The sequence below is a fragment of the Panicum hallii genome, chromosome 8 (assembly GCF_002211085.1).
Source record: "Panicum hallii strain FIL2 chromosome 8, PHallii_v3.1, whole genome shotgun sequence".
Classification (NCBI taxonomy): Eukaryota; Viridiplantae; Streptophyta; class Magnoliopsida; order Poales; family Poaceae; genus Panicum; species Panicum hallii.
In genome coordinates this window covers 994,435-1,013,087 of record NC_038049.1, presented here as the reverse complement: position 1 = coordinate 1,013,087, position 18,653 = coordinate 994,435, and the positions used below count along the sequence as shown (strand labels likewise).

General features: G+C 45.7%; 5 protein-coding genes across 7 annotated transcripts; 3 read left to right on the top strand and 2 right to left on the bottom strand.

Annotated features, from left to right (window-relative positions):
* Positions 1 to 4,263: 4,263 nt before the first annotated feature.
* LOC112902531 (gibberellin-regulated protein 5-like) lies at positions 4,264 to 4,962 on the bottom strand. The gene is made up of 4 exons (XM_025971650.1): positions 4,885 to 4,962; positions 4,674 to 4,745; positions 4,543 to 4,579; positions 4,264 to 4,445 (listed from the first exon to the last, which is right to left on the bottom strand). The coding sequence occupies exons 1-4, from the start codon at positions 4,960 to 4,962 to the stop codon at positions 4,264 to 4,266; spliced, it is 369 nt and encodes a 122-aa protein (XP_025827435.1).
* Positions 4,963 to 5,330: 368 nt separating this feature from the next.
* On the top strand, positions 5,331 to 8,412 carry LOC112901912 (probable arabinosyltransferase ARAD1). Its single transcript, XM_025970777.1, has 2 exons — positions 5,331 to 6,368; positions 7,511 to 8,412. The coding sequence occupies exons 1-2, from the start codon at positions 5,448 to 5,450 to the stop codon at positions 8,021 to 8,023; spliced, it is 1,434 nt and encodes a 477-aa protein (XP_025826562.1). The 5' UTR covers positions 5,331 to 5,447; the 3' UTR covers positions 8,024 to 8,412.
* A 429-nt stretch (positions 8,413 to 8,841) lies between these two features.
* On the top strand, positions 8,842 to 9,718 carry LOC112902369 (40S ribosomal protein S16). The gene has a single exon (XM_025971418.1). The coding sequence runs from the start codon at positions 8,937 to 8,939 to the stop codon at positions 9,384 to 9,386; it is 450 nt and encodes a 149-aa protein (XP_025827203.1). The 5' UTR covers positions 8,842 to 8,936; the 3' UTR covers positions 9,387 to 9,718.
* A 1,015-nt stretch (positions 9,719 to 10,733) lies between these two features.
* On the top strand, positions 10,734 to 14,410 carry LOC112902368 (putative disease resistance protein RGA1). Of its 3 annotated transcripts, none has more exons than XM_025971416.1 (3): positions 10,734 to 11,174; positions 11,331 to 11,415; positions 11,594 to 14,410. In XM_025971416.1, the coding sequence occupies exon 3, from the start codon at positions 11,892 to 11,894 to the stop codon at positions 12,678 to 12,680; it is 789 nt and encodes a 262-aa protein (XP_025827201.1). In that variant the 5' UTR covers positions 10,734 to 11,174; positions 11,331 to 11,415; positions 11,594 to 11,891; the 3' UTR covers positions 12,681 to 14,410. The 3 variants fall into 3 exon arrangements, with proteins under 3 accessions (XP_025827201.1, XP_025827200.1, XP_025827202.1); XM_025971415.1 differs by having other exon boundaries at positions 10,735 to 11,174; positions 11,852 to 14,410; XM_025971417.1 differs by having other exon boundaries at positions 10,735 to 11,174; positions 11,322 to 11,415; positions 11,852 to 14,410.
* A 1,922-nt stretch (positions 14,411 to 16,332) lies between these two features.
* Positions 16,333 to 17,955, bottom strand: LOC112902367. Its single transcript, XM_025971413.1, has 5 exons — positions 17,560 to 17,955; positions 17,277 to 17,341; positions 17,104 to 17,164; positions 16,832 to 16,978; positions 16,333 to 16,716 (listed from the first exon to the last, which is right to left on the bottom strand). Exons 1-5 carry the CDS (start codon positions 17,825 to 17,827, stop codon positions 16,589 to 16,591), a joined length of 669 nt encoding a protein of 222 aa, XP_025827198.1. The 5' UTR covers positions 17,828 to 17,955; the 3' UTR covers positions 16,333 to 16,588.
* Between the last annotated feature and the right edge of the window lie 698 nt (positions 17,956 to 18,653).

Here is an 18,653-nt window from a genome sequence, read left to right as displayed (position 1 = left end):
TCTATTGCTATCACGCCTCTGCTTGGAGGATGGGACTTTTTATATGGGAGAGGGGGGGCTACTAGCTAGCTAGGTGGACAAGATCAGATCACGGGTTCAGGACCAATCTTACAGCAATCGGCTTTCTTCGCGCGGCTTTATGTTTTGTAAAATACGGAAATGACAATGCGTCCACTCTTTTGTTTATTTGTCGTTTCCGGTATTGCTGATTGCTAATTTACACGAAATTTGCTTTTTTTCCCCTAAAAAAAGTAATACAATACTACTCTTAAGCGTCACGTATCTGAGAATTGGTGTTTTTCGCTAACTTTCATTTATACGTAATTTACTTTCCAGTTGGATCATGAGTCACAAAGCACAATCGGATGCTACTTTTACAAGCCATGCACTATGGCAATTTTTTACGTTGTCTTGGCATGGGCATTTGTTTTCCAGTAGTTACGCGTGCACTCTGTTTATTTTACTTTTCTAGATGGATCATGTGTCGCCTAGTAACCTGATACTGTTTTTCGAATCACATGACGGGGAAAAAGTTTAGCACAATCATTTGCTACTCTTTTACATTGGGTTCGATTCGTAGAAACAATTGGAAACTTGCACGGACATATTATTTCTGTGCCTGTTCATTTCCAATTCATCATGCAGGACTGCTGGTGAGTGAGTACGTTGGCACATTATGCGTGACCTAGTCTGGTCGTTATTTCTGTTGGCAGTGCTAAATTATTTGCACTAACAAAAAGCTATACATCCTATCTTGTGGTCTGAGCTACCAGAGAGCCTCTAAAGGTGGCCGTTTGGTGACCCGTATTATTATTTGTCAAAGACCAGCAGCATGGCCAACTAACCAGCATTTTTAGTAGGTCCATTAGTGGACAAGATTAGATCTGAATTGACTTGACAAAACGTCTAGCAGGTCTCAGCTTGACTGAGACTCGTATAGCTGCTAACAACGTCCAGAAAAGTTTTCGTCTACTGACACCGACATCTCGACGAAGAAACATGAAAAGAAGGGGAAATTCCACATCCAGTTTAGTTACAGCTTTGGGAGATTCAGCGACCTGTGTACGAACTAGGAAATTAGGCTTGGAAAGAAGATTTTTTTTGATGTACATTGGAGGTTGGACAGAGAAGCACTCCTCTCCAGTTGACTCTTCCTCCCGCGGCTTCTCCATTTGCTCCTTGCTTGTGCCACCTTCCCTCTGTTTTTCTTTTTTGATTGACATCTGACCAATTGAACTGTTTAATTTATTGCTCATGTTCTCCAGTTCATCAGGTCACAATTGGTCAATGGTGTTGCGATGTGGTATATAGCTGTGTGATATGAACAGCTACCTTACTTGAATGCAGGTCCAATGCATTTCCTGGAGGTAGCTGCAGCATTGTGGGTAGGGCACACCATTACTTCAGAGTTCAGATTTTGTGCCAATTTGCCCATATTTGAATTTTGAACCTGTGATATGCACTTCTGATTTGTTGAAACCTATGCTGTCAACGTAGCTAGGAACTTTAGGCAGATTCTTCCATACTGGGTAAATAGACATGAACGAATTGCAATGCAATGTAGGTTGGTGATAGTTACGGAGTAAGGCTGGATACATGAAAGACACCATGATATCTGCCTGTCAAGATTGAGAAACTCTTGGGGGAATAGGAAAAAGGATTTATAGTACTGTGGTAAAATTGACTAGACCAATAGAGTAGACTCCGACCGCAGAGATAGAGATACAAAATGGCCGTTTTCAGTAGCCAAACTTTGTCTTCTTGATGGAACTAGTGATCAAACAATTCATGTTCTGTTCTCTCAGAAAAAGAGAGACTCTAGCATATATTCAAGCATTGGTGCTGTACTCACAAAAAGATGGTATATATTCCTACTCGGCTTGGCAACTTTCCTTAGTGAAAAGGGAACATATTCCAGGTAGGAAATGCCATTGTTTGTCATCTCATAGTTAGAAAATGAAGGTTCAACTAAGTCGAATTTGAAAATTCTGAACTAAATTTGTTAAGTTTTCACCTGCTCAGTACAGTCTTAAGTCTAAGCATTACTTTTCCATTTTGCAATTGTAATATCAACAGCAAACCATGGTAAATGTTTCTCAGGATCTTATAGACAACTCTAAAAATTCTTCTTTTTTTTTGGAGTAGACGTAACTGGAAAATAGAGGCGACTTAGATGGTTGTACCAGAAGTCCTTTAATTTTCACGAAAATACAGTAATAGCTTTGATTACTCTGTTGACTGAAACCATTATATGCATAAAAATGGCCAAACTGCTGCGTTGTATAAAGTTGAATTGCTGAATGGGTTGCTATACGTCATAACTCATAATCACTGTTCCAAATCTTTCTTCTTAGCTTTATGTTTTAAAATAAGCATTGATGATTGTACTGATCTTCTTAGGATGTGCAGTACAGACGTACAGTACTTAAGAGTTAAGACCATAAGCACTTGGCCAGTTAATGGATTTCTGTCAACCTAACAAAATGAGGCTCAATCCTTTCTCTTAATTAGTTGCCTTAAATATCATCAAGTACTAACATAAAATGCTGCTTTTGTCCATCGGAAGCAACAAGAATGAACAAATGGTATATTATATTAGGAGTACCTTGGTACCCCACAAGCTGCACTGGATCAAAATCTTGAAAAAGTTATGCAAGTACATCTGGTTAGATTTATTGCAAATTTACAAGTACTGCTAGCCTTTATAATTATAGGGGCTCAATTTGTTTGACCACATGAATATGCAGAGAAGGGAAGGGGCCCTCCTTGCTGGTGGATAATGTGATATTAGGCTCCACCTATCAAATCAAATCATGCAACAAGATGCCAACATGGGACACAGTCACTGAAGCCTCATCGCCTCAGCCATTGCCCTCTGTCCTCTGGCCTGGCCAGCAGAATGTCTTTTCCTGGCCACTGCCATCGAAGATCAGATGTACAGTGTTTCTGTTTCCGTCAGTCGCTGGAAGAATGAATCATTCAGTTTGGGCTACTTATCATGTTTAAAAAACTCACCCTGGCTAGCATCAAACAAATGGGACACTATTTGAGATGGATGTGAAGGCAGGAAGGTCCCCTACCAATTGTTGGTGTGTGCTTCATGTGGGCGTGGGGAACAGTGGTTGATGCATTGGCTGGCAGCCTTTGCGACGGATGTGAATCTGCATGTGAAGGAGTTGCGTGCAATTGAAGTCGTCTTCCTTTCGGCCAGCTTGGCTCCAAGCACCGCAAACTCGGTTGGATGGGAGCTTAGCAAGCTGTTCTCTTCTTCTATCTATCAATGTTTGACAGATCCACCAAGAGTGCACGCTTGTCGCAGCAATCGAATGAACAGTTTTGCAACAGCGACTTGAGATGTGAAGAACAGGAAGACCAGCAGTGTGAATTTGTTTTGTGGAGAAAGCTAGAGCAAAATCGTCAGAATTCAGAACCTGTTCTCGAGAACCTAAGACACAAGAATTCAGAAACCTTGCTTCGCTTGTACTGGGTTCAAACATATTGGCGACTAGTTGAGAATCTGCAAGGCATCTAGTCGATGGATGGATCGATACAAGTAGGTGGGTGAGCGAGCGGAGGGGAAGGTGGCAACTGGAGCTAGCTAGGGCCAGCGTGTCTGCCATTCGTGGAGGGGATGGTGTCATTTTTCCGGTTCGCGTCCAATCGGGCGTTGCAACGAGCGACACCAAGAAAACACATGGGCTGACTGAAAGGTACGTACAAGCCTCGAGTTGATTGGCTATGCAGGCCACTGCAGGTACACCGAATAAGAAAGAAACCAGACGTCCACCTTCCCCTTGGCCTTGGAGGACAAAGGCATCATCGTCCACCTCTGCTCAATGGCTAGTGCCTGCTGGCCTGCCGCCTGCCTATGGCAGTATTCGGTAGTGGAGTGGAGTGCCATGGCATCTGGTCTTGATCTATTTGACAAGTCAGCTGTTACTCATGTAATCCTGTTTGATGGTAGTTGGTATAGCGATGATTTGACGGTGTACATACAGGTTTTTGGGAGCTAGTCCTAGTGATGGGTCTTATAACTCTTTAATGACAAGAAAACAACCCGTGTCTGGGAAGATTAAGCGAGTACATCATCATTCAGTCTAGCACTCTGCTCTGCTCATCACACATTCACACTGCTAGTAAAAGGATTGGTTCAATTCGGAGAACATAATGAATCCCAGCAGGCCCTGACCTACTATCCAAAGCCCACCAAGTAAGTTATTCCTACGGGGCTGGGCCAAACAAAACAAAAAACAGGAGGGGAGGTCAAGGGCACTTGGGCCCTCCTTCCTTGGTCTTCCAGTTGTTGTAGCAGGGGCAGGTTTCCTTGTTGCCGTAGGTTCCTGGGGGCACACAGAGGCACTTGGCGCAGCACTTGTTGCAGAAGAAGAGGCACGGCTTCTTGTGGTGCGTCTTGGAGCATCTCCGCCGGCACTCCCCGCCGCACTCTGCATGCACGCATTTCATTCATATCGTTTCAGCACTTCCAATCCACACATATTATTATTTGATTGAAGACTGGACTATCGACTACTCATGACTTACGAGAAGGCTTGAGTTTTCCCTTGCCATCGTTGTTGCCCTGCACATTGCCAACGTATCGACAAGACACGAGGCAGCAAATAGATTAGATTAGGGTACATTTTTCTTTGGAAGAATTGACGCTGATCGGTTACCTTGTGGTGGTGGTTGTCGATGTCGTCACCATTGTTCAGGTCTTCAACAACGACACCATTATTGTCGACGATCTTCAGATCGATCGACAACAATGGACATGTAAACTATTATATACAAGTCGTGCCGAGAATGCATGCTAGCTAGACAGAACGAAGAAGAGAATCCTCCAAAGGATCGGACATCACCTAGTCAACTAAGTCAAGTGCATACCTCGGCGGCGGAAGCGAGCGCGAGGAGGAAGAGGAAGCAGATTGGGAGCAACGTCACCATTGGTTTGCCCTTGGCCATGTCTTAGAGCGCCTGATGCACGGACGACCGATTGAAACGACCCGAATCGAGGCTGTATATAATGCAAAGCTCAAACTCTTACTAATTGTGCGGACCAAGAAGATGGGGGAAGAAGAAGCAAGCAGAGGAAGAAGATGGTAAGAGATCCGATGATAGATACTCCATATAGATAGATCGTCGCCGTTACGCAGTTGCTAAAAATAGATAGATTCAGTTGCATCGCCGGCCAGATAGATCGTCTCTCTCTGTCTTTGCACATTTGCACTGCATCATGCATCGTCCGTATTGTTTAGTTCGATGCTTGGGCCATAGGCCTTTTTTGGCCCACAAGAATTGTGCCACGCACCAAACCAATTTCTGGCTCACGCTTCTGCTTCCCCCTTGTCTCTGTTGCAGCGACTCCACTCCTGAATCAGATCGATCCGCCATGCCCCTTCCTCCTCCTACTCCACCATCTCCAGCACAGCGATGACCTGCGCCCCTCCATGGCGCCCCGCGGCCGCACCCTCCTCCTCCCGCTCGCCGCCGCCACCGTCCTCGTCGCCTCCACCATCTTCCTCTTCGCCGCCGCCGGCGCGCGCTGGCGCCCCGCCGACACCGGCCTCCCCGTCCCGCCCCGCGCCGTCTCCGCCGCGGCCGTCCCCGTGACCGCCAGCGCCTCCTCCAACACCACCGGCGCCCGCAAAGAGCTCTCCTTTCTTGATGAGAACGGCCGCCCCGACGACCCGGGCTCCGGCTCGGGCGCCGGTGCGGCGCGGTGCGACCCGCGCGCCGCCGCCGTCAGGGTCTTCATGTACGATCTGCCGCCCGAGTTCCACTTCGGCCTCCTCGGCTGGTCGCCGCCGTCCACCGGCTCCGTCTGGCCGGACCTCACCAGCGGCGCCGCCGCACCGCCGCCGCGGTACCCCGGGGGCCTCAACCAGCAGCACAGCGTCGCGTACTGGCTCACGCTCGACCTCCTGTCCTCGTCCTCGGAGCCCTGCGGCGCCGCCGTGCGGGTCGCCGACTCCCGCGACGCCGACCTCGTCTTCGTCCCCTTCTTCGCCTCCCTCAGCTACAACCGCCACTCCAGGCCCGTGCCGCCGGAGAAGGTGTCCAGGGACAAGGCCCTGCAGGAGAAGCTCATCAGGTACCTCGCCGCGCGGCCGGAGTGGAAGAGGTACGGTGGCGCTGACCATGTCATCGTCGCGCACCACCCCAACAGCTTGCTGCACGCCCGGGCGGCGCTGTCGCCGGCGGTCTTCGTGCTGTCGGACTTCGGGAGGTACCAACCCAGGGTGGCCAGCTTGGAGAAGGATGTCATTGCGCCATACAAACACATGGCCAAGGCGTTCGTCAATGACTCGGCTGGGTTTGATCACCGAACAACATTGCTCTACTTCAGGGGAGCCATTTACAGGAAGGAGGTAATTGTGCTTGCTGCTGATTTCGGAACCTTTTATTCTGCATTTCTACTTGGTGCCAATCATAACATACTAGTAGTTTGGTGATTAACTTCGTTGGTTCTATGAGGAAATGATTATGAAGCTGTCAAGTGTTGAACATTATACTAGGAGTAGTAGTTTAGTAGCATATCAAAAATTTGTCTTTTGTGTTAAAGAAGACTCCTTTTTTATAGCAAAGCTTGTCAAACATAAATCACATTAGGAACCGGCAAGCTGTACAGCGAGAGTAGCATAATTTGAAACTGGGTGAAATTAGCTTATGGCAACATGATGTAGGGGTCATGCACTCATGCCTCTGATTGTTAAAAGGGGGTATTCACATGCAACTAGTTTATACCAAATAACAGTGATTCTTTTTATTGAGGTCCCATAATTATTCTGTTTCTTCAAAGTTCATGAATCATGATGTAATTTTGAGTTCAAATGTTGGTGTTTTGATAGCACTAGTTACTACTATTACAAAGTGCCACAGTTTTGGCTACCCTGTGCTGGCATTAGTTACTAGTAAAGGAAACTTATTATGTTGCCATATACATCAAATGGTTCTTCTGAACAAAAATGGATATAGGTTCTGTTGCTTGTTTTCCCCCCAAAATCTTATATCTACCATTAACTCATAAAGGTGGTTAGACTTATGCATAAAGCCTCTTTCTTGATTAATCTACATCGATCACCTTATTTGAATGCTTGAACCTCTGGATGAAGTTTGTGTAATTTGATATCTTCAATGATGTTTACACAAGGCTTTCTCGATCTTCCATCTTTGTTGGAAAGGCTCCTGGTTTATGTTTGTTTTCTCAAACTATTAAGTTCCAGAGATTAATAGATTAACATACATCCCCTGTTTCATCTCTTCGACATTAATAAACGATATTAGTACCGGAATATACCAGCCAGTTTCGTTTACGAATTCATGCCAAGTATGAAGTATCCATGGAAACAAAAAAAATCTGCCAAAAAGACTGGTATTCCTATTGCTGCCAGCTGGTTACTATTTTCTTATTTAAGAACTGTCGTGGTACCAGTTTTCAGCCTATTCTGTCTATGTTGTTCAGCGGCAATCGGTGACACATAAGCTAATATATTGCATCATCCATACTCAGGGAGGGAGCATTCGACAGGAGCTATATTATATGCTCAAAGATGAAAAAGATGTTTACTTTTCCTTTGGAAGTGTCCAGGACCATGGGGCCAGCAAAGCCAGCCAAGGAATGCACTCATCAAAATTTTGCTTAAACATTGCCGGGGACACCCCTTCTTCCAATCGTCTGTTTGATGCGATAGTGAGTCACTGTGTCCCTGTTATCATCAGTGACGACATTGAGCTACCTTTCGAGGATGTGTTGGATTATTCAAAGTTCTCCATCTTTGTCCGATCTTCTGATGCTGTTAAAAAGGGTTACCTGATGAGACTGATTAGTGGTGTGAGCAAGCAACAATGGACAAGGATGTGGAATAGGCTCAAAGAGGTGGATAAACATTTTGAGTATCAGTATCCATCCCAGAAGGATGATGCAGTCCAGATGATCTGGCAAGCACTGGCTAGAAGGGTGCCAGCAATTCAGCTGAAGGTGCATAGATCTAGTAGATTTTCAAGATCTGACAGAGGAAAATAAACAGAAAGTGTGTGTGTGTGTGTCTTGTCTCTGTTGGCTAATCTAATTTATATCTAATCAACATCTCACTGACACAGGTTCACAGGTTTTCTCGGTTGCACATAACAGATAGATTGTAATATTCAGGTTATCCTTAGAAAAGACGTGTGTAACTTAGGATTTGTTGGTTCAGTTGAAGCGTATACTGGCAAGTCAAATGCTTCTTGTTTCTGTAACGTGTATTCAATGTAATCATGAAAGAGAGACATAGTTTTTCTGTTTCTGAACATTGTGGGATCAAACCACATTCTTCTGTCATGTACTCATCATGTAGTGGATTTTATTTTCTCTAGCTTGTTCAGCCACTATTGGCATATTGAGGCTGGCATGTGGTGGTGCCATAATTTCAATCTCTTTAATAAAGAAATCCATGATAGAGGAGGTCTGTGTTGAATTTCTCGGCGTTTATTTGAGAAGTTGCATGCAAAGACATGGTTTCGCTGTGAAAAACACTGTGAAATAGGGGTATTAATAAGATCCAGAAATTCTTGCAAAGACATGGTTTCGCTCTGAAAAACACTGTGAAATGGTTGCCGGCTCGCTCAAAAAAAAATCAAGCACAGTATAACCTTTCATCAGAACACAAGCAAGACGCCTTACCAAAGGCCCCAGTATTATACGAAGCCCAACCTATCTCGGGCCCATTAATCCAGCCCATAACAAATTCCATAGGTTTTCTTTTGAGCCCAACCATTCGCCGAGGCCCCACATGTCATCCTCAGAGCCGCGGCGATCACTCAAAACCCTAACGCTTCCAGGCTATATAAACATTCTCCCCTTTCGCTCCCCTGTCTCCGCCGCCCCCTCCCCGAGTCGCAAAAGCCCTAGCGCCGCCGCCGCTGCCGCTGCGATCCCAGCAGCCGCCACCGCAACCATGGCTGCCGTGCTCACCCGCCCGGCCGCGGGCACCGTCCAGTGCTTCGGCCGCAAGAAGACGGCCGTGGCCGTGGCCTACACCAAGCCTGGGCGCGGGCTGATCAAGGTGAACGGTGTCCCCATCGAGCTGATCCGCCCGGAGATCCTCCGCCTCAAGGCCTTCGAGCCCATCATGCTCGCCGGGCGCTCCCGGTTCAAGGACATCGACATGAGGATCCGCGTCCGCGGCGGAGGGAAGACGTCGCAGATCTACGCCATCCGCCAGGCCGTCGCCAAGGGTCTCGTCGCCTACTTCCAGAAGTACGTCGACGAGGCCGCCAAGAAGGAGGTCAAGGACATCTTCGGCCGCTACGACCGCACCCTCCTCGTCGCCGATCCCAGGCGCTGCGAGCCCAAGAAGTTCGGTGGTCGCGGTGCCCGCGCCAGGTTCCAGAAGTCCTACCGTTGAGCGATTGCTTGCCGCATCACAATCTGCCAGATCACTGTGGGTGTTCTTGGCTTCGTGTCCTATCAATGGAGCAACTTATCTGGTTCTATATCTAGCTGCTGCTTTACCTTCAAGTTTAGACTTTTAAGCCTAGTGTCGAACCTTTTTTGACATTGTGATATGAAATGTGAGAGAGATAATCAAGACTATTCTGTAGTCTCTTAAGTATGCTTTTGCTTGTTACCTGTGTCCAGGGATTCTGATATGGCATCCTTATATTTTGTGCTATGTAAGAGTAGTATTTCTATTTTACTGAGTATCTGTTTCATGCTTATGCTTACCCATCTTTTTAAGTTAAGCTCTCTTGTCTGCCTTTAATAACTCGGTTGAATGGATGCTACTGCTGTAGACAACTTGTGATGACATGCAATTTTAGTTCGTTCATTCTATGGTAAGTTTTTCTTGATAGGCTGAGTGATCCATCCCAACTAGGCAACGCAAAGGAAATCTGTCTTCTAATTAGATAGAAGGGAGGTCTGTCTCGCATTGATACTGTTCACCTATGCATCGTGATAGGTAGCTGCACATACTGTTATTTACTAACTGATAGTTAGTTATTGCCCTCTCCATTTGTTGTCGTTTTGGTGCTTATCACTCTTACTGACATGTGGTATTTTACCACATTTCAACAGGTCGTATTAGATTGAAAACTCTCAATTACCGACTTACAGTAATATTTTGATCTGCCAGTTGTTGTTATTCTGTTGAGTTACATCTTCACATTCAGTTTAGTCATTTACTTGCAAAGTGAAAGTTCCCTTTTGTTACTTCGTACTGGTTGTGACATTTGAGTGGGTTTTACTGTAGAATTTTCAGGCTGATTTGTTACTTTGTCAGGTTAAGTTGCGTGATGCTCCTTGCGGTCTTCCTCTTGCTGTTTCCCCTTTATAGGTTCTGCGGTTGCTCACTTGAGAATGTATTGTTTGACTTGATATTCACTGCCCGATGACCTGTGGTTTGTATTCGATTTGTGCGTCGTGATGTACAAGTTGTGGCATCGATGCCTGTCGGTTTGTGAGGCTTGTTGCTGCTTTATCCAGCTACAGCTTTGTACATAGAAATATGCTTTGAGAATCATATGTTGCTGGAAGAGTGTTTTTCTTCTTCTTTCTGTCGTGTCTCTTATGTTTGTGAGTGGATCGGTTGCTCTATCAGCTGGGTTGCTACTTCAGAGCTTGTCTTTGTTTTTTCCCCCGTATTGGGGTGTTTGTATTTATGGAGCCCTTGCAAATACACTTTGGATATCTCTTCGCGCTCCCCTGTTATAATGTGCTGGGTATGTTGTCCACTCGTCGTTTCCGTGGCAGCGAGACAAATCGAACCGTGTGCCTGCATTCGGCTGGCTCCCCCTTCCTCGGCGAAAATGCGGCTAGCGGACTAAAACAACGATCAATGCCAGACTCAAAAGTTTCCATCTCAGCAGCCTTTCTTGGCCATTCTATTGGCACTTGAGCAAAGACTCAAAGTCAGTCAACCACCCTTATTAAAAGTAGTAGCAATCAGGGCAGCTGGACCTCCCTCATCCGCGGGCGTGGCCACCTAGGCCTAGGCTCAAAGCAACCCGTGCTCCCAAAGCATACTGCAATACCGCATACAACAGCAAGAGGGGCCGCACTGGGAGCTGCCATAAGCAAAAGGCAGTACATCTGACCTCTAGGAACATCTGATTTGCATACCTTGTTTATTTAGGATGAAAGGATGGTAACATTTGGAGATGGCACAAGCAGCAGCAGCACATCCGAGCTCCAGGTATTTTAGGTTACCTCTCTCTAACCAAGATCCTATTCCTTGGATTCTTTACTCTTGCTAAGTTCGTCCATCTGTGCTCCGCTTCGTACACAATCTGCTAGCTTTCATTGGTGATTTCTTGGGCAATAACTTGGTCCTTGTCCCAAGCATGGTCAGGTACCCAAGGTCCAACACTAGGTCGTAAATCATCACAATTAAACGTCTAAACGACGCGGTTTATTCTTCTGCGCTTCAAGCTGTGGTATGTTAATCTTCTAATCATTAATTGCTCGCCTCCTTTCATATTTTTGTTTCTCTAGTTTGCGGTGTTTCTTGCAAAACAGACCGACTTAATGAAACCAGGGGCTACCAATCTACCATGGCGGTGCTCCCTGCTGATAGCCTAACAGATATATGTTGTTTCCTTTTGTCTCCTATAGGAACGAGAAGGCTGTAAGGGTTTGCCTGCAATAGCAAAGAACTTTATTGTTTCATGCGCTTCTGTCAGGACTTTATTGGCACTAGTAATACTGATAGCATGGATGGACGCGTCAAAGTGCTACAGAATCCAATTAGTTGCAACCTGATAAACATCTGCTAGTACAGTTCATTTTTTTTTTTTGAGAAAAAGTGCATTTTATTTTGCAAACTTTTATGCTTTTAAAGCATGGGTGCTTATTTTGAAATTATGTTCACAGGAAATTTGAGTGAAAAAGACACTTAACAAAACGGCTTGGTATGGAAGCTGCTGTAGTATCTGGAATATTGAAGGTTCTCGGCAGCAAGCTAGCTCCACTGCTAATCAAGGAGTACAGCTTGATAGTTGGTGTTCAAAAGCATCTCGAGGAGCTAAACGATCAAGTTCAGGAGATCAACTGTTGGTTGGAAGCAGTAGGAGATGAAGTTGCACGAAATGGTCCAGCACTTAATTGGCTAACAAAATTGAAAGATATAGCTTATGGTGTTGATGATATTATTGACGAGTTTCAGCTGGAGGCTGAGAGGCATGATGCCCACGGTATTGGTGGTGTTGTGTCCAACTACTTGTACGCAAAACCAAAATCTCTTATACTTCAACGCAAGGCAGCCAGCAAGCTCACGGCAGTCAAAAAGATATTTGATGGAACTGTGAAGCAAAGAACTGAATTCAGTACAATAGCAAACAGCTTACTAGCTAGTCATCCTGCTCGTGATATGAATCATAATACTGCGAACATGACATCATTGCCTACTGTGGATGTTGCATCAGTGCTCGGAAGAGACCAAGAGAAGCACCAAATAATATCTGAACTGGTAGAGACTAATGACCAACAAAGAATCAAGACTGTTTCCATCATCGGGCTTGGTGGCTCTGGAAAAACTACATTAGCTAAGCTGGTTTTTAATGATTGTAGCATTATAGAGAAGCATTTGAAGTCAGACTATGGGTTCATGTGTCACAAGAATTTGATGTTGAAAAGCTCATCAAGAAACTGTTTGAAGCTTTTGCTGATAACAATCCCGGACAGCATGCACTGCCGTATATGAGCAAAACAATCTCAGACAATTTGACTGGAAAGAGGTTTCTGCTTGTATTAGATGATGTTTGGAGTGAGTCCCAAATCCTGTGGGAACAATTCATGGTATATCTGAAGGTTGGCGCACATGGAAGCAGGATTTTAGTCACTACCCGTAGTAGAAAAGTTGCAGAAGTAGAGGGATCCGCATACCAATTTGACTTGCCATTTTTATCTCTAAATGACAGCTGGAAACTATTTCAACAAAGCTTAGTAATGCCCCCTGAAGGTTTGGGGATTGAATTTGTAGATGTCGGATAAGATATTGTGAAAAAATATGGTGGGGTTCCACAAGCAATTAAAGCTCTTGCAGGTGTCCTCCGTGGCAAGGGACTGATAGGAGAATGGCAGGCCATGAGAGACAGCAACTTGTTGCATTTTATGGGTGAAGAACGTGGTGTATCAGTATCTGCATGCTTGAGGATGAGCTATTTCCATTTGTCATCTCATCTGAAGCAGTGCTTCACAATATGTTCATTGTTACCCAAAGGTCACAAGATTGATAAAGAGCAATTGATTGACCTATGGATTGCTCATGACATGATCACTTTTGAGTCTGGTGTTGATTATTTGGACTATATTGGCCACAAGTGCTTTAATTCTCTTGTGAAAATGTCTTTTCTACAAGACGTGAATGAATATTATGGGAGAGTGACATGCGGCATGCATGATTTGGTTCATGATCTTGCCCGGTCCATATTGGATGATGAGATTTCACTGATGTGCCAAAGGATCCGACCTGTTCTACCAAGAGCTACAGATACTTTTCTTTAACTTAGCAGGCACAATATCCACCACCCAAAAATCTTTTTCAAAAAGCACGTTCTATATATGTTGATAATTGTGATGATGCAATATTTGGGGCATTGAAGAACGCAAGACACTTGCGCAGTATCACCATGGGACCTATTCATATGGAAGCAATACCCATTGCGATATTGCAGGTAAAGAATCTAAAGTATCTTATGATTTCAAGCCTGCGATGTGAAGCACTCCCAGAAGCTATTTCTGATATTTGGAGTTCACAAGCTCTTCACGTTACATTTAGTGATCTTCTCGAGTTGCCTAAATCCATCGGTAAGATGCAGGAGCTAAGGAAGCTGAACCTATTCTGTTGTAGGGAGCTAAAGTGTTTACCAGATTCTATTGGTGATTGTCAAATGATTTCAAGCATTGATCTTTCCTATTGCAAGAAGCTCAGAGTGTTGCCTGTACTTGATGGTCTGGAACCGCCACCAGGGATTAAAAAGCTGAAAATTAACAGGTATTCAGGTCGGGAATGTGCCCGGTGGATGCAGAATCAAGCTGGTGGCGGCGTACAGGGGCTTCCTTACTTACCATTTTTGAAGGTGATGAAGCTATATGATTTCCCAAACTTGAAGCATCTGGATGGGCAGTTGCGTATCGGATGTGGATATTCGCGTGTGTCCTAAGTTGGAGGTCAAGCCGTACCTGCCTTTGTCGCTGCAGCACTTGGATTTGAGCCTGAGCAATGAACAGCTGCTGCAGTCGCCACGCGAGTGCAACGGGTCCTCTTCGTTCTCCGGTTTTAGCCATCTGAAGAAGCTTCTGCCACGGGACATTACAGGATGCGGACGTGGGTGGGAGCTGCTGCAACACATGACGGCGCTCCAGTCTCGGGCTGTCTCCAACGGTGCTCTCTAAACTGTTCTCTACCCTATATATAGAGAAGATTTCGTTCTCTATTGCTCCAGCAGCATTCTCTAAATGGTCCTCTAAAATAGAGAACGCTACAGGTTTTCTCTATATATAGAGATTCTCTTTCCTCTTCTCTATTTTTTCTTTACGTTTTAAACACTGAATTAAATAAAAATAAAATATACCTATAGCATTTGAGGTATGATAAATACGTACGTATAAAAATTTGGAACGTTTCTAATATAGGGTTTAATGTATAGAGAACGAGATTTAGAGAACGTTGTTGGAGAGAAATGAGATATAGATGAGAGAATCTTGTAGAGAATTCTGTAAATGAAGGATATAGAAAACGGCGGTTGGAGATAGTCTCACGCTCTGCTATTGACACGCTGCCCGAGTCGCTAGGGGGACTCCGGTCTCTGCAACTGCTGGCCATCGAGTGTTGCGAAAGCCTTTGCGGCCTTCCCCATTCAATGGGCCGCCTCACATCTCTTCAGTCTCTGGAAGTTGACCATCATGCAGTGCAAAAGCCTGAGCACCCTTCCCCAGTCAATGGGTCACCTCATATCCCTCCGCTCTCTAACCGTGAACTCATGCTCTTCTATTTCATCGCTCCCCAATTCGCTAGGGGAACTCCAGTCTCTGCAAGAGTTGACCATCCGGCGCTGCAAAACCCTGAGCAGCCTTCCACAATCAGTGGTTCGTCTCACATCCCTCCAGGTGCTCCATATAAATTGTTGCGATGCATTTCGTGAATTGCCTGAACGGCTGGGGGAGCTCCGCTCTCTGCGCAGATTCGATATTGGAGGGCTGCGGGGGCTGGCTTGCCTTCCCGAATCCATGTGCCGCCTCAGCTCCCTTGAAGACCTCTCGATCTGGGACTGCCCGGGCATCAAATCCTTGCCGGAGGGGATAAAAAGTCTCACCGCTCTGCGTATGTTGCGGATCGTTGATTGCCCTGATCTGAAGAGGTGGTGCGAGAGAGGAAAGGGGGAGGACTGGCACCTCATCTCCCCATTGATCCGAGGATTTATACCTCTGGCGATGAGACCCATTTTTGTGCATCATATTAACCAGAGAACCTATTTCCTGATTCCATGTTTTTAATTAGTTGCGAATTATTCCAACTCGAGTTAGGAGCTACGCTCATATATACAGTCTGCTCTGCTGTGGGCATCCAAATTCCAGCTCGAGTTATTGATCCTGTGGGCGTGCTTAATTTTAATTTGATGCTACTTTTCATGTGAAACAGAACTCTGAGCAGTTATCATCACCTTACCGAGAGCAATATCAACAAGTGATATTTCAGGTGAACGACCCAAAAGCTACGAAGCATCCTTGATTGATCTCAAACGAGCTGCTACAAAATTTCAGCTGCTGCCTGATGCCATGAAAGGATTTGCTTAACTGCAGCGCTGTTTTCTCAAGCGCGTTACTCTGCGTTATCAGATTCAACACATCTGCTAGATTCAGGGCAGAACAAACGTTGGTTTTCTTTTCGCTTATGGGGACTGCATTGTGGGTCTCATTCAACATGTCGATCTGATACAATGCAGTTAACTTCCGATGTTTCTCAGACTGTACTATTATGATTGCGTGCCTTCCCCGTCCCAGTTGGTGCTGCATTGCCTTTTGTCAAACTGATAACGCTGTGCAGCTTGTGTTTGTGCATTGTGCTACTAGACTAGTTTTCATCGGTAGGCACCGGCGAAATATGTTCCAAGCATATTAATTTCCTCGTTACTTTCCTGTCAATTTGTTATTTCCTTTGAATTTTTCCTACACTGAATTGCACATTGCGTGCAGCTCCAAACGACTTAATTTTGTTCGCTACAAAATCTAGATCTGTCAGGTAAAACCGTAAAAGTAAATAAAGATAAATCGGAAGTGCAGTCATTCTCATTGCTTGTCGCCCTCCACCACCACTCCAGCCTTCCAAACACACAAGAAACAATGTGTACATATGGCTGCGAGGATGCAAGTGAATCGATTTTCTAATTTCTACCTGTTCTTAGATTCAGTAATACTACTCAGAACAAACAATGTGTTTCATTTATGATATCAAACTCTGACTATGGACAAATGGCGCCTTCGTTACTTCATAATTCCTGCTGAATTTCCTGGCGAAACCGTCATAATGATGCCACCATGATCGTGTAGCTTTTTATTCCGAACATTCTACTAGTAGCTAGTGGGGCACTCGGAAAGCTTCAGAGATTGCTAGCTTGCAGTATCTTCAACTGCAGTTGATGCTACCTCGGTCTTGGTTTCTTGTTGGGCTGCATCCGTCTCGCTGGGCACCTCAACTATCATCTTCCTCACACGAAACATCGCCAAGTGGATGTCACCTGCAATAGATCGATGCAAAAAAAAATTTGCAAATTCCACTGTTCAGAACCCAACAATAGCCTTATTTTTCTTCTCCAACTACTGAATCGGGTGGAGTCATTGGTGGGTGCAAACCGAAGATGAGTAGGCTGCCGGGGTCAATGGGAATTGGGAAGCCAGGGTTGAGGCGGCGCTCGTTGATGTAGGTGCCGTTGGTGCTGTCCAGGTCCGTCACCAGCAGCCTCCCGTCTTTCTTCTCCAGCCGAGCGTGCGCGCCAGAAACTGCATTTTTTTTATGCGCGCAGAAAATGCAATATCAAGTTGTGAAAGATTTATCTGATCCTGGTTGCTGTACCTGACAGAGCATACATTCCATTCCATGCATGGTTTGCAAGAAGTGAAGTGACCTGTGGCAACGGGGAGGACGATGTCAGCCTTGTCAGCGACCCGACCAACGGTCACCGCATCCTGGACAATGTGGACACCACAATTCTTTCCGTCATCAAGGTGTTCAATAACATTTGGCAGTTAGTTGTTCAATGCACAAAGAGGATGATGATGGTGAACAAACAGCACATACGGAGGCTATCTCGAACGCGCCGGGGCGTGCAACTTTGTAGCCGATGTGGCGCCAATCGCCGTCGCCTGAAATTGACAATGCAAAGTGCACTTGAGCATAATTCCATCCATTGAATACTGACAACGCTCTGGAAGAACAATAATCTGATAGAGCGGGTAATTAAAGGATACGAGAAGGATGAACCAGGACTGCAACTAGTGCTAAATTGCAGATGGACACGACATACTCAGATGCAGAGCTACTAGAAGAATGGAGGAATCAATGATGTTAGGCAGCAGCAAACCTGCAGGGTCAAGAACCCATCTTACTGAAGAACCAAGGGTTGATCGGCCATCAGCAAGGCTGGAGGAACACCTCAGGGTGCTGCTCCTCTTGCTGCTGTGTAACCTCGGCACATCCAGGCAAACCGGATGCTGCTGCTTCGCACTGGGCACGGAGCAGCTGTTGCAAGTAGGCCGAAGCAATGAGGAGGAAGTCTTTAAGCTTGTGAGTGATCTCCTGGGACTGGAGAGGAGGACCAGGGAGGAGGTAGTAGCCGCTGCAGCTTCCATCAGATCGGGCGTTGATGCGCAGCAGCGGAGGCAATGGAAGGGGCGGACGGGCTCGCTCGAGAGGCCTCGGTTTTGTTTGCGAATTGGATTGTTGCTTGCCTGTTGCTTTCGGTTGAGTTCTCTGTGGATCATTGGAGATAAGAAGTTGAGGCTGCTGTTTGTCCTGGGCACAATCCTACACCTGGACTCGTAGCCAATCGTTCCTCCTTGCCATCTGCAGATCTCCTGCTACTCACTGTGTCTTCATCTGTGTGTCGCCGTGTATAGTTTTACATCTACGACCTCGGCAACTTTTTTTTTATCGATAGAGAGTTCAGAGTTGTATCCTGTGACGCCGAGGCCCTACCTGTATCACGACGGGAACACGGGCCGTCTTTTTTACATTTTAGCCTTTTTTATAAAAAAAATTACGTTTGACCCTCTGGCACGCTTATTCTCACGTTTGGACCCTAGAGTCGGCGCCATTTGTCTCAGTGCCATGATTCATGGCATCGAGATGCCACGTGCCCTACCTGCCTGGCGCCGATGTGGCAGCCAGCTCGGCGCCGTAGATCGTGGCGCCGAGCTGGCAGTTTACACAACACGCCCATCTTCCCCTGTCCGAACCTTTATCCTATATTTTTTATCCTGTCGGTTTTTCTGTCTCTCCCCCACCCGTCCAACCTCATCAATCGACGTATTTGACCTTAAAACTTTGATTTGCTTCATAGGTCTTCAAGAACAAGGTATCCTCTCTCCCCTTCTTAATTTTTACGTACTTATTTGGTCTATATGTATTATTCAGTGTAATTGTTTAGGGTTTAGGATTTAGTTATTAATATGTGTA

Excerpts from the sequence above, each read along its gene's own strand:
- LOC112902531 (XM_025971650.1), bottom strand. The coding sequence starts at position 4,962 with ATGGCCAAGGGCAAACCAATGGTGACGTTGCTCCCAATCTGCTTCCTC. Across the intron at positions 4,746-4,884 it reads CGCTCGCTTCCGCCGCCGAG|ATCGTCGACAATAATGGTGT; the intron begins GTATGCACTTGA and ends ATCGATCTGAAG. Across the intron at positions 4,580-4,673 it reads TCGACAACCACCACCACAAG|GGCAACAACGATGGCAAGGG; the intron begins GTAACCGATCAG and ends GGCAATGTGCAG.
- LOC112901912 (XM_025970777.1), top strand. The coding sequence starts at position 5,448 with ATGGCGCCCCGCGGCCGCACCCTCCTCCTCCCGCTCGCCGCCGCCACC. Across the intron at positions 6,369-7,510 it reads GAGCCATTTACAGGAAGGAG|GGAGGGAGCATTCGACAGGA; the intron begins GTAATTGTGCTT and ends ATCCATACTCAG.
- LOC112902369 (XM_025971418.1), top strand. The coding sequence starts at position 8,937 with ATGGCTGCCGTGCTCACCCGCCCGGCCGCGGGCACCGTCCAGTGCTTC.
- LOC112902368 (XM_025971416.1), top strand. The coding sequence starts at position 11,892 with ATGGAAGCTGCTGTAGTATCTGGAATATTGAAGGTTCTCGGCAGCAAG.
- LOC112902367 (XM_025971413.1), bottom strand. The coding sequence starts at position 17,827 with ATGGAAGCTGCAGCGGCTACTACCTCCTCCCTGGTCCTCCTCTCCAGT. Across the intron at positions 17,165-17,276 it reads GCGCGTTCGAGATAGCCTCC|GATGCGGTGACCGTTGGTCG; the intron begins GTATGTGCTGTT and ends CACATTGTCCAG. Across the intron at positions 16,717-16,831 it reads CGGCAGCCTACTCATCTTCG|GTGACATCCACTTGGCGATG; the intron begins GTTTGCACCCAC and ends GATCTATTGCAG.